Source organism: Crassostrea angulata, chromosome 8 (assembly GCF_025612915.1).
Source record: "Crassostrea angulata isolate pt1a10 chromosome 8, ASM2561291v2, whole genome shotgun sequence".
Taxonomy (NCBI): domain Eukaryota; kingdom Metazoa; phylum Mollusca; class Bivalvia; order Ostreida; family Ostreidae; genus Magallana; species Magallana angulata.
In genome coordinates this window covers 34,603,402-34,621,352 of record NC_069118.1, presented here as the reverse complement: position 1 = coordinate 34,621,352, position 17,951 = coordinate 34,603,402, and the positions used below count along the sequence as shown (strand labels likewise).

Genomic DNA, 17,951 nt, shown 5'->3' with positions numbered 1-17,951 from the left:
CAGACATTATCTGAAAAGATGGCCTCCACCCCATTCTTCTCCCTGTGAATTTCCATGGACTTGAATTATCAAAAATTGATCTTTGAACATGCCCAACATGGAAGGGGGCTGCATGTATATATCTTTAGCTTTAATTTCACTGTTTCTTTCCCTATTTTCAGTTCAATTTTTTACATAGTCCCATAAAATTGGGGGTGGGGTGGGGTGGGAACTTCATATTAATTCAATTCTTTATATGTAAATTTAAGAACAATCTTTGCTGCGCAAAGATGCTTTGTGCCTGCATTTAAGATGCCATTACTTTTGCTTCATTTTTCAAGGAAATTCTCTGTACGAGAAATAATCAGGGTTGAAAATAGAAAAATTATTATACATGTATTTATTCTCCTTAGAGAATTGTACAAGCAAAACAAGCATCCACTTCGCCGCAAATCTTCAGACCCCTGATTCTGGAAAACGAATAAATGTCAGACTCAGTGAAATCATGTAAGTTTATTTGTAAAACTGTTTTTTGTTATTTGTTATGACCCTAGATATTAGATATATAGTGCCTTTATCTGAAAAGAGGTGAGTTTTTGTTTTCCAATTTTCCAACAGAAAACATCAAACGAAATTGGGTCATGCGAAGCAATAAGGTAGAAGCAATCTCGAATGATTGAACGACTTCCAAGTTTAGCCAAATCGATATCCCCTGCAAGTTTGTGGGAGGGGTTTACATTAAAAATTCTGAGAAAAATGGTGGCTATTATTTACGAAAAATAGTATGGAAGCAAGCAAAGGTTGAAAGGTTTTAAGTTAAACAATGTTGCTCAGGTAAGCAATATGGCCTATATGCTTTTTTTTAATTACAAAAAGTCAGCCTTCTCAAATGATATCAATCTAATTAAAATTAGATGTTAGATCCGCTCGCCGCTTACTCGATCGCTACAGTGATTAAGCGAGCGGATCTAAAATACATTCAAAATGATACCTGAATCTACTTTTCTTCAACGAAGTTTTTTGTTCATATACTTTAAGTGAATTATTTTTTTTAGTGTTCGATCCCATTACTCTTAATGTGGAAGCAATCACCTAAAAGGTCACACTGATCATGCAGCTACATATAGCAAGACAGACAATGTCATTTATAAAAATTATAAAAATGAACCATCCAGTTTTATTACCATTGACTTTTAATTAATCTAATTAATTAATGATTCTGTATATTATATTTGAGAAAAAAACTGGTTAGATAGATGTATACTTAAAGGATGGGAAAATATTTTTAATAGACATGGATTAAAACTAGTACGGCAATTCAGTAAAAATACATAACCACGCCGTTTTTACAACACTTCGTACTTCTCTTTAGAAAAAGAAAAAACAGACGAGATTAGTTTATTCATAATAAAGACCAGTATAATGTTTATATGAATTTTATAAAAGTCGTTTAAATTTCAATTTGTTTGTTAAATATTCGAAGTTAAACAGCGGAATAAAATTACAGCTTATAAGGTTTTTAAAAAACAATTTTAACCTAGCTCGTGGAAAAGGTAGGCCCTAATGTTGTTTTGTTATAGGATCATTTCTAGTTATGAATTTCAAGTGAGAGTTTGTGATCAAAATTTGTCCATTGTCTGTCGTCGTTGGCGTCATCCTCACAATGTCAGGGGACTCAGGACCCCTGACATTGAGAGGATGTGTTGGCGTTGTCGGTGTTGTAAACTTTTCACGTTTCCATATTCTTCTCCAGAACCACTGGGCAGATTTCAACCAAACTTGGCACAAAGGATCACTGGGTGAATGGGATTCAAGTTTGTTCAAATGAAGGACCACGCCCTCTTTAAAGTGGACATAATTCAGAATTATTAAAAAATTGTTGGTTTTTAAAAAAATCTTCATCTCAAAAACCATTAAGCCAGAAAAGTTGTAACTTTTATAGAAGTATGCTCAGGTAGTGTAGATTCAAGTTTAGTTTTTTAATTTATGGTCCTCGGGAGTAGGGTGGTTCCACAATGGGGGATGGATTTATACATTGATATATATATATACCGGTATAGAGAAAATTATTTAAAAAATCTTCTTCTCAAAAACTATTAGGCCAGAAAATCTTGAACTTGTGTGGAAACATCCTCATGTTATTTAGATTCAAGTATGTTTAAATCATGATTCCTGGGGTATGAAGGGACCACAAGGGGGAAGGGGTTCAAAATTTTACATAGGAATATTGAGAGAAAATCTTTAAAATCTTCTTCTCAAAAACCATTTGGCCAGAAAAGCTTAAACTTGTGTGGAAACATCTTCAAGTAGTGTAGATTCAAGTTTGTTTAAATCATGGTACCCGGGGTTAGGGTGGTGCCACGGGGGGGGGGGGGGGGGGGGGCAAATTTTTACATAGGAAGATATAAATTTTCTATTGTTGCTCAGGTGAGCGATGTGGCCCCGGGTCCCTTGTTTAAGGAGGCCGACTTGGGTTTTCATTGCGCATGTTTCTGCGCATTCAAGTGAAATACAGTGTATATATATATATACCTTTTAATAATGAATGTTTTTCGAATTCATTTATGAATGATTAAACAAAAGACATATGAAAATATTTAGATTTTTTAAGGAAAATTTAATTTTTAGCCGGGCTTTGCTGAAAGCAGGGTTCTGACTATAGGCAGGCAAATCGCCAATGTTACTATAAATAGCACAACTTCAAAAATAAACAAAAAACCAAACAGCGTCAAAGTAAAAGCTTCCACTATACCAAATAGTTACACAAAGAGCCAGTTTTGTCAAAAGTGTTGGCATTTTGTTCCTTTTTTTTTAATTTCAAGTGAATTTTTTTAGTTTTCCTATTAGTAACGTGTTTTGAAAACAAGACTATTCATTCTGGACACATACAATGCGCATGAATTTCCATGAACTACTTTGCCGCGCGTTGAAGAAATGAGGATTGAATATATATAACGCTTGCTGCAAAATTCAAGGCAGCAACTGTTGAACTTTTTTCTACTAGACAGACATATTTTTGTTTATAGCTGCTTACAAAATTTGGCCGCTCTCTGACCTTTGCCGACATTAAAAGCATGAGAGAGAGAGGGAGAGAGAGAGAGAGAGAGAGAGAGAGAGAGAGAGAGAGAGAGAGAGAGAGATTTTTTCAGTCTTTACTACACAATATGCATAATTAAAGACACGCCAAAAGAGCCCGGCTTTCAGTACTTCAGTACTTTGATTTGTAAACGGTTTTTCCGTTGTACGGTAGGTGAGAGTTGCCATTGTGCTTTTATGACGTTATGATAAAAATGAAGCTTTGTAGGAGTGTGTTATAAAAATATCATAAAAAAAAAGATAAAAATCGTACGCCGTTAATTTTTTTTTTACACAGAATACTGGTAATGTTATTCTTGGGGATATTTTTCTTAATTTTTTAAAAGGAATCCATTGAACAAATCTACATTTGTGATACTCCGAATATATATCAAAATATGGTGCATTTTGATATTTTGAGATAGCACCTACTAGAAACCAAACGGTAAAATTTAGTATTTTTTTTTATATATAAGGTAGAATATGTTGTTAATAATCACATATTACAATTTGAGAAAAAAGCTATTGTATTTTTTTTTAAAAATCTCTTTCGAATTGCGGAAAATGACAAATATCCCTATAGTAAATGTACATGTATACCTGTTTTTTGAGATGGCCCCTCAAAAGAACCAGACGGTTGAAACTTTGCAAATAAACTAGAGTTTGTATACATTATATATGGTTAAGAAAAAAAAGAGTTTTGCTTTTGTAGTTTTTCCACAAAACCCCAACCAAATCGGCCTCTTTAAATACTTATATCCTTATTAATAAAGATATCCAATCTAATTAAATGAATTCTTTAGATTTTACCGCTGTTATCATGTAACGACATATCAAAATGTCTAACTTAATTCAATCAGATTGGAAAATAAATGCATTTTTTTTTAAATGTTAAGAAGGTGACTCTATATTAACTTGTTTCAAAACATTTTTAGATGGATATATATAATGAAAAAATTATATTATTTGTGAATCTTAAGTATATAACACCCCCCCCCCCCCCAACACACACCTCTTTGAATAATATCACCAGAAATAAAAATAAAATGATAAAATTTCAAGATTTGAATGTCATATTTATCTTAAAGAGAGAGAGAGAGAGAGAGAGAGAGAGAGAGAGAGAGAGAGAGAGAGAGAGAGAGAGAGAGAGAGAGAAAGAGAGAGAGAGAGAGAAATACTAAATACCTAAATTCTACATTGTATTCATCAGCCATATTTATTTATTATATGATAATGTGTTTATTTCTGATCAATTGACATTTTGCTCTAAACTAAATCATGATAATGCTTTACATAATTGTATAAATATTTATGTACAGGATAAATTCCATAAAACGGACTTTTTCTGACATTAGTGAGATCTTTAAATATTGGTGATCATCGGTACTTCCGGCTCGATCATGATCATCTGTTGTTTTGATGACGTGAAACGGTGAAAACGGAATGGATTGCTAAATTGTGTCATCATGTCAAAATCAGGGTTCTTCGGACTTGAATCCAGGGAAGTTGTAAGAGTTAAAGTTAAGGTAAGTTCCGGGATGCAGACGTTTGGTCACATCACATACCCCCCCTCCCTTTTCTTATTCTTCCAGGTACAAATTGCATAGATCGGTGGTTTTATAGGTAAATAATTAGGAAGTTGAACAAAAGCAGGTAGAGTACTGAAACGCACAGGCAAAGCAAATGTATCCAAATCCTTTGTATGCATGCTATGGCTAGATAAGTGGGACATAATTGCATAAGAAAATTTAGAGACACCCGGGGGATTAGCCTTTTTGAGCACATAGAGTAGGATTTTATGCTAATAGAGCATGTTATGCTGTAACGATTCTGATAAGGTTCTTTGTCTGGTTATATGTCGTCAGACACAGAAGACTAATTCAATATTGAATCATGAACTGGTGAATGGGCATATGGGTGAATATCCTGTCTATAAACCATGTGATGTTTTTATCTTTAATACAGGGATGTCTCTGTGACATATATGACCATGGAATCATAAATAGACATAGTATGTACATGCAACTTACATGCACAGCTATAAACTGTGATACAATGTGCACAATGATTGAGGACATACCAGTATATATTGATGACTTCATTTGGAGATTAATGAATAGCAGTGTGTGACTCAGTGTGAATCTGTACGTGGTCTATGTACTATAGACATGCATGGAGATCATTTGAACATTTTGAAAAATGAATTGCATATTTGATAAGTTGCCTTTTTTTTTGCTTTTGCTGTTTGTAGTTTGTGGTATTAAAAAACATGCCTCTGCAATATCACATGGATATGATTGATATTTAAGGAAAACATAGTGCACTGCAAGTTAGGAAGAAGAATATTTTCCTTACATGTACCAATTAATGCCTATATAGATATTTGAAGTATTTTGACATACATTTTTCAGACTTCAAATACAGAGAGAGAGAGAGAGAGAGAGAGAGAGAGAGAGAGAGAGAGAGAGAGAGAGATTTCTTTATGTAGGTACATGTACCTCTGGGACAAAAACTAGGGATAGAGAGAGAGTTTTATTTCCTTTCATTATAAGGAAATATAAAAATCACTTGCATGTTAAACAAATTACAAATTATAAAAATCTTTTAAAATTTCCTGAAAAGATTAGCATTATTCTAAGTGTCTGAAAATTATTCAAAATGCATGCACTCTTGATATTTTTATCCAATTCTTTTAAGTTGAACATATATTTCTATTTTTTTCCTATCTGTATGATATTTACACCATGGCAACAGTGACTTGGCTCTTTAAATCTCTAAAGACAGTATAAATTGCTCTCTCTCTCTCTCTCTCTCTCTCTCTCTCTCTCTCTCTCTCTCTATACTCTATTAGAGCTGCACAGTTTTCACAAAATTGCATGAATTTGAAATACATTTTGTATCATACATTTTGAATCAATGTAACACAATGTAAACAATGATTACATGTACTTTTGGAATTATTGTAACATGATAATGATGATGTCCACAGAAAGTGTATTTTATTGTGATTCATATGTGTGCCTGGATATCTTTAGTAAATTCATTCTTTCTATCATTTATAAATTTCAATGATATAAACAAAAAATTACAAATGTTTTTCAATTAAAGCTCATTTCAGAAAAATGCTCGAAAAGCCTACAAAAAACAAGTTCTGTTTATTTCCATTGTCTCTTTTTTATCGCTGGCAGAAATATGAGGGCTACATGCAGCCGGAATCCAAGAAATTCTCCCTGGACCCACAGATTACATCATTTGAAATGCTGCAACACATTATCGCTAGTGCTTTCAGTATTAAAGGGTTTGTACTCTTGCCTCTTTAATTCAATAAATATTTAATGAAAATCTGAAGCTGTATATCATTTTTTTTTTAAAAACCCTGTATTCCCCCTTGTATCAATTTGCAGGGATTTCACAATGAGTTATCTGGTACAAGATGATTACGGTAAGGAGATCTATCTGAGCATGTTGTCGGACTGGGATATGGATGCAGCCATTCAGAGCGCCTCAGATCCCTGTCTCCAACTCAAAGTGGACGCCAAACCATTTGAGGAGGGTTGGTACTCTAATAATGTCTCAGTAGCAGTGCATTGATTTGTTAATTAACCGCTGCAGTAGATTTCTGTGCACATTATTCTTCTACTCATTGTTACGCAATCCTTCCTTCAAGTTATTTTGAATTTTTCTTGAAACGCATAAAAACAATGGGATGTGAAACAATTTGAAATTTTAATAACTCAGTTTTAAATGTTAGAACATCATGCACATTTATAATTGAAAATATGTTTTAAACCATAAAATATATTCTATAAATTATTTGTTCTCCAATTTTGCTTTTCAAATCTCTTTTATTTGAAGTAGCTAATTGATTGTTTAATGAAGGCAAAGTTTATGTAAAAAAAATATTGATTTCTATTTGTTTGTTGAAAAACTATTAATTTGACATATTGTTGAGACATAGATTTTATGAAGAGAGCTATAATTTTTATCTAAGATTTAGACCTTTTGGGGGGGGGGGTCTATTTTTATATGCTCTAAGCTCATCAATTAGTTTCGAAAAGCCCAATGAAAAAGAAAGTAAGAAAGTCCTGTATATGCATGGATGTACATGTGTAACAGAGTTTTTAAGCAAGTCATGTTAAACATGAATGTTTTTGATGATCAAGTAGTTTTATAAAGTGTATATTGATGGTGTGACTTTGGCTCTGCAGGGCTGGATGACTGGGACATCATAGCTCCAGTGGACGTGCCTCGCTACAAGATGTCCAGTTTACTAGAGAGAAATATTCTGGGCACGCTCACCGGAACCCTCTCCAGCGGGATGGGCAAAACCCTGACACACGTGCAGAGGGCCATGGGTGAGTGTTCTTCTGAATGTACCTTTACATATAATAAAAGGAATATTATCTCTATAGACATGTATCATATCCATACCTTAGACACAAAAACTTACAATTTATAGAAATACTGTACTGTACAAAGGAATCGGGTCATGTTCTGTGCTTTCAACTATAGAACTAAAAAAATAATTTTTCAAATAAGTTTTCTCTTGTCCTATGTAATTTTTGTTATATATCATATTGGTTATTGCTCCAGTTATTCACAAGGAAGTCCAGAGTCTTTCAATTCTCCAACATACATTCAATGCAGGTAATCTTCTATTTTAGGAATAAAAGTACCAGAAGATACGAAGTACAAGGCCGCAAAACCAGCCATGTCAGACCATGAATTCAGAAACTTTCTGGACTCTGCAGGGCATATGGTGAAACCAGAGGAGTTCAGAATCAGTATTTATCAAGGAGGATGTGAGCCATCATTACGTCGAGTAGCTTGGAGGCATCTGCTAAATATTTTTCCAAATGGGTTATCCGGAAAAGAAAGATTTGATTACATGAAGAGAAAAGAAAAGGAATATTTGGAGTTGAGGGACCAGTGGAGAAAATTCACCAATGGGGAATCCATGTCTGAAGAAATGAAATTTGTGACTTCAATGGTGAAAAAAGATGTTCTTAGAACTGATCGTACCCATAAGTTTTATTCTGGCTCTGACGATAGCAAGAACTTAATCTCGCTGTTCAATATACTCGTGACCTATGCTCTGACACACCCCCAAACCTCTTACTGCCAGGGCATGAGTGATATCGCTTCTCCACTCCTTGTCACGCAGAAAGACGAGGCCCAAGCTTACCTCTGCTTCTGTGCAACAATGAAAAGACTGAAAAACAATTTCAATCTGAATGGACAGGCCATCACCACAAAATTCAAACACCTATCAGACTTGCTCCAAATGCATGATCCGGAGTTACATTCCTACTTTCAAGAAATCAATGCTGGAGACTTATTCTTCTGTTACAGATGGATATTACTGGAACTAAAGAGGGAATTTCCATTTGAGGATGCTCTGTATATGTTGGAGGTGATGTGGAGCACCTTGCCCCCAGATCCACCTCATGGGGAGATCGCGATGACGGATGAGACTTTCTCCATAGACAACTTATCTAGGTCACCTTGTTCACCTTCCTTTGGAATGAAACAGACTGTTTATGCAAAGCTGTTTGCCATGAGGAGAAATCATTCAGTATTGAAAAGTAATGAAGGTGAAACAGATGCTGAAAAAGAACTGGCCCAAAACAGTGTAAATAATAACTCCAGAATAGATTCCAACAATATTGAGGAATCTTGTCCCATTACCATTTCCCAAGAATACCCTGCCATGAATGATGTAGAAATGCAAAAAATGGCAGCAAAGAGCTCATCTATTGATGGATCCCTGAAAAGTCCTTTACAAGAAATCCATGATCTAGAAGAAGATTTAAACATACAAAGTTCTTTGGACACAGAAGAAAGATGTATCCAGGATCAGCCGGCATCTGATGCCAAAGGAAGACTGACCCTGGAAGGGTTAGGTGATACATGCACATGCACCGATGAAAATGTAGAGAAGTCAGAGAGTGATAATGAACAATCTCAGTTTGAAATTTCTTTGGATGACAGTCCAGAGACTAAACTCAATACATCTGCTAAAGCCACAGCTTTGGTAGAAAAACCCACACATTCCAGTGTTACAGATCATTCCAATAATGGTAGCGAAAGTCCAGATCTAGAGAAGAGAGCCTGTGATTTCTCTCCTGAGAACAATTGTCCTAAACACTCCTCAGATGAGTGGAACTCTTCTGTAAAGGAAGGCAAAATTATACAAAACCATGAAACAGACTCAGCTTGTTCCAATTCCTTGTGCAATAGCGAATGCGATTCTTATTCCGAGGCGCAGGCCACCATATCAAACTCAATGGAAATTGTTAAGTCTGTAGACGATAAGAACGTTGGCCTCCCGCCTCCCATGGACTTTGGCTGTGGTAACCCTTTCCTGATGTTTCTGTGCTTGGCCCTCCTTCAGCAGCACAGAGAAATCATTCTACAGAAGAAGCTGGAGTACGACGAAATAGCCATTATGTTCGACAAGCTCGTCAGGAAGCACGACGTTCACAAAATCCTGCATCACGGCAGACTTCTCTACTCTGAATATCTGAGGACGCAACAGAAACTGAAAGAGTCCAGTGAGAGTGACCCAAGTGTGTGATGATCTATGTTGTATACATTCATATTTTTGCATGAATTTTTTTTCATGCTGAGGGGGGATTTATTTCTTTGCCAAACATTCTATGTATTAAATGTCAGCTTATATGATTTGTTAAGATTGAAATAAAGTATATTGAAGGTTACATCTTTTTGGAGTTGTTTGACTTTATATCTTCTGAAAAGTAAAATAAATCAATTCTTTAATAAAAAAAAATATACTTTTCATAAGTATATCAATCTTATTGGTCTGCTACAATTCCTTTTATGACACCATTGTACACATTACAACATAAACCACACACCTCTTCAAACCTTGCAAAAGATATATTCAGAGTTTGCTTTATATATGGCTTGGAAAAACTACATTTCTATCACACAAAACTGTAACTACCCCCCCATCCCACCCACCTCCCCTGACCCCATATCAATTCAAGCAAATCAATATGCAATAACGCTTTAAAAACGCTTCCGTTGAATAGCGATAATTCTTTTGTTTATAGTGTAAGCTTTCTCCCCACTCTTTCAAATGCCAATTGTCAAAACCCATGTCTGAAAAGAAGGGGCCTCAAAAGTATATAATTATACAGTTAACCAACATAAGGTCTTGGGAAAAACAAATACCGGTATTACCATTGCTAAAAAGTAGACAAATGAATAAAATATGAATAGATTGATACTTTTTATCTAACTTTGAATAGAAATAACTTGTAACATTGTAAAATCTCAAATATAAAGAATTCATACTGTAGAACAGAAAAATCCCCACACAATGTTTCATTATACAAAACCATGAAACAGACTCAGCCTGTTCCAATTCCTTGTGCAATAGCGAAAGCGATCAAAAATTATTGAAATAATTTGTTTAAATGGTAAGTACATGGATTACCTTTTTAGTCATAAAAATAGTTTGTGAGGTTTTAGAGTTTTGATTTGGGTATATGAAGTTTATATCAAAACGAGTTGAAAAAATGTTTTAGCCCACTCGTTGTTCCATACATTAAAGGTAAAACGGGAAGTGAAGAATATACCGTGGAAGTGAGGACACTATGACCGTATAACGTGGAGAAAGAAGAGACCAAAGAATAAATTGTGCGGGGGATGATGAGGGGGAAAGGGGAATGTGTATGTAATTATAGTTAAATAATTGGAGATTATGTATTATTTTTTTACTACGTTTTAATTTCTTGATGTGTTCACGGTAAGTAGGATGCTTTGAATTTTATTTTTACTTACATGCATAATGATGTCGTCAATGTAATATATGAAGGATTATAGAATGTGAGAATGTTAAAATATATTTTTGTTATTCAGAAAACAGAAATTTATAGAAATCGAATTTATAAAGAGCATACCTGTAATTCGCAGGTTATGGAAGACCGCGGGTGTCGAAACTCAACACTTTGAAAATGTCACTATTCATGTTACGACGTGTAAAAGTTACTGGTTTTGTTTGACAGATTTAATATCATTATGTTTTTTTTTTTTTTTTTTAGGTTTTAGACAATTTCTGGATGTCTGTATTCTGTTAGAGACGGTATTTCAATGAGAGTGAATTGGAAATTCAAATGTTGCGGTTGGATAGCCTTTGTATTAGTTGCTAGTATCACATACGAATTATGGTACCTCGGCCGAAGAGCATACCACAACTCGAAAAATGTGTATAGATACCACAAACAGACGTTCGAAATCAGCGTCAATGATGGCACCATTAAACACTCGCACAGGTTGGATGTTAAAACTGCCGAAAAAATATTTTCCCACGAGGAGGTGACACAGTTTATTTTACTTATTTTGAAGAATGAGACACTCAGCACAGCCTTAAAAAATGTGTGGGAGAGTTACAGATCGCAGAATCAGGACAGTGACAGAGTTACGAACTTTGAGAACAGTGGTGACCTTATTTTAAAAGATTTATTAAATAAAAGAAATAAAAACATCTTTTTGGACGTGAATGAACAATATTTAGAGTTTAATGTCATTAACCACACCTGCAGCAGCATTGAAGACACTCTCAGGGGGAAGGGGCGATGTGTCATGTCGCTGGAGGGTACATTGTGTTCCGAGAGAAAAATACCTCCTCCTCGGAGAGGGAAGAAACCAAAACAAGAAGCACAACTACGTAAATGGACAAAACACGAGACGGATGTGTGCGACTACATGTATATGAATTCCGTAAGTTGTCAAAAAAAAGATCTACATTAAAATCGAGTCGCCATTTTAATAATATTTTAAGTCGTAGAAAAATAATATTATGATACATTTAATATCTAAACATACAAAACTAAAAATGTAGCAAGCAAAGTATGTGTATCTGGTTGGCCGTAGGCTCAAAATGTTAATTTTGTATAATATGTATGAATAATGTATACTTGAACATGATGGTCGGTTAGATAAACCTTATTCTTCGTATGCAAAACGTAGACAAGTTATGCTGCTCCGCTGCCATATCTCAAGAACCCTTGCTATGAAGAATGTGACGGCGGGTACAACACAGTAAGATGTCTTCCATATTATATGATTATCGGCATGCCTAAATGTGGGACAACCAGCCTCTATTTCGATCTGACCCATCACAAGGATGTTGTGCGGGCCAAGAGGAAAGAACCCATGTATTTCAACAGAATGTGCTTTCGTAAGTGCATATTAAAGACCGTTACCAAAAATAATGCCTTACATTAATTAACGCTTCCATAATTTTTGAGGCACTATTTATTTCTCTTTATCTCATTTTTTTTCTTAATTTCTCGATCGTCGAGTAATATAACTTGCGTAGTTATTAACATTAATAAAATAATGTAATAGAACATTGTCACAACAGTATGGTATGAGTGTTCTTAATATATATTCTTTTTTATTAAAAATAGTTTGTGTTACAAATTCATTTTACATCACTTATTATAACAATTAATTGTTGCATAGACTGTAACTCTAAGACTGCAATATATTGCTTTGTTACTAAAATAGAAATGAGGCAAAAAATGCCGAATGTTTGGGATTTTTTGTTACTTTTATGGTTTAAATTCCTATTTCAATCTTAGCTTTTGTTTTCATTTCTTGTCTCAGGGGGTATGCGTTTTGCTGACTATACATCCAATTTTGATGATTTGAGAGCACGTATTGTTGCGGAAAACAACTATTCAAGTTTGATTAGTGGTAAGTATACATTTGTTCCAGTACATAAAGCTTAAGATATCAAGTTGCTTGATTTATTTCATGATTGTGTATGGTTCATTGAATTCCAACATCCAAAATCTCCAGTGTTCAATATGACTTTTCCTGCCTTTATGTCTCCAACCATGTGGTTATTAATTACGCACTTTACTGAATATACAATGTTCCAATGTTGGTCGACTATAAGGGAAACAATATCTGATTCAATTATGAACAAGGTGATGGGTCAGTGGACATTGCCTTTGACAGCAAAGAGTGGAGACATTTCCCCGGAAACGAAGGACTGATGGAACCGAAATACGTGCTGCCTTTCTTTATACACAAAGTACTACCAAAACTGAAAGTCATCATCATGCTACGAGACCCAGTGGAAAGGTACAATTATAATATACTGAAGTTGTACGTATTTCTATACCAAATCTTGATTTGACTTTGCCCAATACGGTAGGCTCGTTTAAGAGTAAGCACCAATAAAAAATGTACTAGGAAGTTTTTTCTTCCAATTTATTACTGAGCGAATGTAACACGAGGTAACGTTTTTAAAATCTTTAATAATGTCTCATACCAGAAATTTGTTTGTTTCCCATGCATTGATAAGTACATGTTTGTCAAATACTTTTAACAATGGTCAGGTGTGAAAATAATGGGTACATGTGCGACAAATGCTTCAATGCTGCAACGGCGGAAAGAATTTTATCAAACAGCCTATAATTATTTCTTGGTTTTAATATGGATGAGACGTGCTTTCAGAGCGTTCTCGGACTACCTGTATGAGGCCCCTGTCGCTAACTATCTTATCTCCCTGGAAGATTTCCACCAAGCCGTCCACAGAGCCATCAGCAACTACAAAAAATGCCAGACACAATACTCCATCCGCGCATGTGCGTACAACGCTTCCCTTGAATACTACAAGGTAATGAGAGAGAGAGAGAGAGAGAGAGAGAGATGCTATTTGATAAATGGAGTTATTTTGAATACCAGTATGTTTATCATTCAGTAATTGAAATATGTTTCAAATGAATTTTTTTGTCAATAACTACCACAACAATGGAAACCCCACTTATGCTAAAATTTAAATTTTAGATGCCAAGTCTCGTTTGTTGGCAGATCTTCATATAGTAGTAAAAATTACGATACATTTGATTTTAGGGCAGACTGCGAGTAGGGATGTACCATATATTTCTCAAGGACTGGTTCCAGATCTACCCTGCCAATCAAATCCTCGTGATCAATTTCGATGATTACATCAATCACAGAGAAGATGTTTTGAACAGGGTGGCTCGATTTCTAGACCTGAGTGAGTTAAAAGCAACCTTCACAAGTTTTTTGATTATATTGTTTTCGTTTTGGCTGTCTTTGTTTGGGTTGTAATTCTTTTTATGCCATTTAAATTTCTATCGAATTGAAACTGTCCATACATGGCACAAATGTTAAATTGTCACAAAAACCTAAACGTCGTTATAGGTGATTTGACGGAGGCGGAGAGCAAGTTGTTTATTGCGGACCACAACAAGAAGAACATGCGAAGTAACCAGACCCAGGCCCTGGGGGACATGCTGCCGGAGACCAGGGACATGCTACGTCAGTTCTACCGACCCTTCAATGTCAACCTGTCCCAGCTTCTCCACTCCGACCAGTATTTGTGGTCAAACTGATTGTTATAGAAATCGATATCAAACTACATGTATTACTATAATACCCCGAGGTTTATCTGTTTGTGTTCTGTTTATGTATTTTATTGGAAACAAGGAATCATGCAATAAAATCAAAATGTATGACTTCAGGAATAAAAGTGAAACTTATATATGATGCACATGTATGAATGATATTTATGTAACAGTATACGGAGTAAAACACGAGAATGGAATAAAGATTTTAAAGTCCAAATCATTGCTTTAATTGGCTTATTTCTTTTAGACACAAAGTTGTATTGCCGATTAATCTACATTAAACTATTTTTGGCAGCAAATGGAATATTTCCTATTCTAGTAAAGCTAAAAAAAAATTCTTTTCCGTGGAAAATAATGATTTTATTGTCTATAGATGTATTTCAAATTTTGTTCTTGTACAAATACAGCTGTAATGGTTAACACCTTCAACCATTATCCCCCTTTTTCGAACTTTAATTATTAGTGAATAAAAGGAGTCTGTACCGATGCCTTAATGATATATTTCACAACTTAACATATATTGGATAACAAATATTTATAATATATTCTACTACATATGTACATCATTTGTATCTAGATAGCGGAGTTGATATATCTGAAGATGTTTGAAGTTGTAAACTCGTATACGTAGTATTAACCTTAGCATTACCTGTTGTTCTTAATGAGATTATGATGTCTTATTGATAACGCTATAAAAATTGATAAACGATTGTAAACAGTCCACCGGTAGATAGAAGTCTCGTGACACCACCTAGACTGTTTGTAATCAAATCAAGATGAGGTGGGTGTATGCAATTTTCGCTCTCGTTTTTTCTGCGGCCTCGGCACAGCAAGGCACCATTGTGGACGTGGCCAAACGTCTCGGTGCCACCACACTGCTACAGCTAGTGGAGGATGCAGGACTAACAAATGTGCTTTCTTCTAAAGGTAACAACAACACACGCACCTGCCATTTGTTCGTCTGCTCTGCAGCAAGCCTCTTTAAAAGAAAAACTACATCAAATGTTTATATTTCAACATTAAAATTTTGTTAAAAATTCTTTTCAAAATTTTTCCATTATAATTTTAAAAACCAGTGCAATGTATTGCAAACATGACGTGACCCTTGAACAGATTTTGCTCCTTGCGCAGGTCCGTTCACCGTTTTCGCCCCGACAAACGACGCTTTTGCCGCCCTCCCAGCAGACATTATTCAGAAGTTAAAATCTGACAAGAAACTGCTGACCAGTGTTCTATTGGCTCATGTCGTCAACAAAACTACGTCTTCAAAAACGTTCAAAGATGACGAACTTCTCGCCTCAATGAACACGGATGCCAAAATCAGAATCAACATATACCTACCACGATATGTTAGAGTACGGCAAAACTTGAAATATTATGATAATAAACTAAATTAAGATTTTATTTTAATTATCTCAAACACAAAGAAAATGAACAACTAAATTTGGAAGTATCGAAAGAAGTTGGATATTGTACATATACTTCGTAACCATTTTTAAAATCTATTCTTTCATAGCCAATCCCTCCTCCAACGGTCACTGCCAATGGTTGTAAGGTCAGCATGGCCGACCAAGTGGCGACCAATGGTGTGGTTCACGTCATATCCAAAGTGATGTATCCACTTCCCCTGAAGGATAATGTGGTGGAAGTGGTCCACAACACCAGCTCGCTGTCCACGCTGTACAAGGCAATCATGGCGACGGGAGTCAGTGACATCATAGCAGGTCTGTCATTACGTCATCGTTTGAATTTAAAAATTTTTTTTGCAATTAAATTACCTCACCACGTCAAGGCTTATTATGATAGCTTTTATGACACTACGTCATAAGATGACGATTTAAAAGTTTTTGTTAAATTGTGTTAATTTGTTTTGGATGAATTTCATTATAGCTCAGTAAAAATATCGAGCTTGTAGACCCCAGATCATGAGTTCGAATCCGACCGAGGCTTTTGTTAAATTTTATTGAATAAATTTTTGAAAATCATATGTTCTCGCCTATTTAACTTATAAACTTCGTATATATTATGCTATCTTTTATAAGTAAGTAATTTTCTGCTGCATGATATGAACAAAATTTTGAGATGAAGTAAACCACCATTAACTTAATTTATTGAAGCTAATTAAATAAACATTTTTGCATCATACTGCATTGTTTTGTGTATTTGATAAATTTCGAATTTTTCCTCATTACAGTTTATTGTGGATATTTGTGACTATTCTACACCTTGTACTATGTATTATTTCGAATATATTGGTGTCATACATTGTAGACGGTGGCCCCTTCACCTTGTTAGCGCCCCCTGACGACGCGTTTAGTAAACTACCACCTGGAACACTGGACTCCATACTGAAAAACAAAACTGCTGCAGAACGTAAGGGAAAGTTACACATCTCAAAACATGAATTCTGTTTATGAGAATTTTTTCATTTTTAAAAATTTCCACAGGAGTTGTAACTTATCATTTGATTGGCGGAAGTAAATACAAAGAAGCACTTCTTCCTTACAACACTTCTCACCCTGGCATCCACGATACGTTTCTACCAACCCTAGAAGGCGGACAACTTGTATTTTCCGTGGAAACGGACGGTAAGTTTATGTAGTATTCATATTATATACTTATCTACACGTCTGTTAAAATATTTGATTTTTTAATTACTGAAGCATGAAAAGAACTCATATTGTATTTGCTTATATTGTCAAAAGGTCGTGTTAACTTGGCGGCTCGTCATCAATAGTTGACCATTTTCATACCACTAAGAAAGTCTTGTACATCTAATAAGAAAATTCAAATTATTAAAAACGTGCTTCCGAAAAAAAATGAATCTCCTAATGGGACAAAGTCATTCTCAGAACAGTCTATTTGGTAGATAAATCTATTTTCCTCGCACTTTTGTCGTACATCCTAATGAGTTTAGATTTGTTTCAGGTTCATTGGTGATTGGAAGGAAATACAAAGTGGTGAAGACAGACCTGACGGTGGGTAATGGCGTCATACACACGCTGGACTCCGTCATGATCCCTCCCCCATTTCCTTGATCGACGGTAAACTGATAAAAAAACTACCACCCAAAAAGAAAAGTGAAGTGAATACTAGTGCCTACATCGCTGCTCATTAAACTTGATGGCTGAGTTCCATGGTATCCTGAATCTAATTGATACAGCATGCAACATGAACAAACCAGTCATTTTGCCAAATATCATTTTTTGTAAGCCTTTACTGCGTTATGTCTAATATTTTTGAAATTTTTACTATCTTTATCAATAAATGGTTAATAAATTATGAAAACTCAATTTTGTGACATCTTTCCTATCATATCACGTTCAATGCAGGTACTTTTGTGGTAGAACTCTACACCGCAATTGAACAATTACATCATGGGTGGGAGATTATTTTCATTCTTTCAATTAGTACTCGTGGCTTGCTGAAAAGTCGATCCTGGCTGTTTGCGGCAAAAAACCATCAGTATTAGTCGCTGAG

At 35.0% G+C, this 17,951-nt stretch overlaps 2 protein-coding genes across 2 annotated transcripts; both read left to right on the top strand.

Moving 5' to 3' along the window:
- Positions 1 to 4,419: 4,419 nt before the first annotated feature.
- On the top strand, positions 4,420 to 14,701 carry LOC128159622 (uncharacterized). The gene is made up of 12 exons (XM_052822770.1): positions 4,420 to 4,580; positions 6,243 to 6,352; positions 6,459 to 6,607; positions 7,263 to 7,409; positions 7,719 to 8,952; positions 11,160 to 11,802; positions 12,052 to 12,262; positions 12,694 to 12,783; positions 13,020 to 13,176; positions 13,552 to 13,714; positions 13,951 to 14,098; positions 14,266 to 14,701. Exons 1-12 carry the CDS (start codon positions 4,521 to 4,523, stop codon positions 14,454 to 14,456), a joined length of 3,303 nt encoding a protein of 1,100 aa, XP_052678730.1. The 5' UTR covers positions 4,420 to 4,520; the 3' UTR covers positions 14,457 to 14,701.
- A 502-nt stretch (positions 14,702 to 15,203) lies between these two features.
- LOC128159621 (transforming growth factor-beta-induced protein ig-h3-like) lies at positions 15,204 to 17,764 on the top strand. The gene is made up of 6 exons (XM_052822769.1): positions 15,204 to 15,398; positions 15,603 to 15,826; positions 15,988 to 16,195; positions 16,743 to 16,844; positions 16,919 to 17,059; positions 17,400 to 17,764. Exons 1-6 carry the CDS (start codon positions 15,248 to 15,250, stop codon positions 17,507 to 17,509), a joined length of 936 nt encoding a protein of 311 aa, XP_052678729.1. The 5' UTR covers positions 15,204 to 15,247; the 3' UTR covers positions 17,510 to 17,764.
- Positions 17,765 to 17,951: the final 187 nt, after the last annotated feature.

What these genes read in the sequence shown, in the direction of transcription:
- LOC128159622 (XM_052822770.1), top strand. Translation starts at nt 4,521, where the DNA reads ATGTCAAAATCAGGGTTCTTCGGACTTGAATCCAGGGAAGTTGTAAGA. An exon ending in ACTACATGTATATGAATTCC is followed by an intron (nt 11,803 to 12,051) that starts GTAAGTTGTCAA and finishes TGCAAAACGTAG; the next exon opens with ACAAGTTATGCTGCTCCGCT. An exon ending in GGCTCGATTTCTAGACCTGA is followed by an intron (nt 14,099 to 14,265) that starts GTGAGTTAAAAG and finishes ACGTCGTTATAG; the next exon opens with GTGATTTGACGGAGGCGGAG.
- LOC128159621 (XM_052822769.1), top strand. Translation starts at nt 15,248, where the DNA reads ATGAGGTGGGTGTATGCAATTTTCGCTCTCGTTTTTTCTGCGGCCTCG. An exon ending in AAATGTGCTTTCTTCTAAAG is followed by an intron (nt 15,399 to 15,602) that starts GTAACAACAACA and finishes CTCCTTGCGCAG; the next exon opens with GTCCGTTCACCGTTTTCGCC. An exon ending in AGTCAGTGACATCATAGCAG is followed by an intron (nt 16,196 to 16,742) that starts GTCTGTCATTAC and finishes CATACATTGTAG; the next exon opens with ACGGTGGCCCCTTCACCTTG.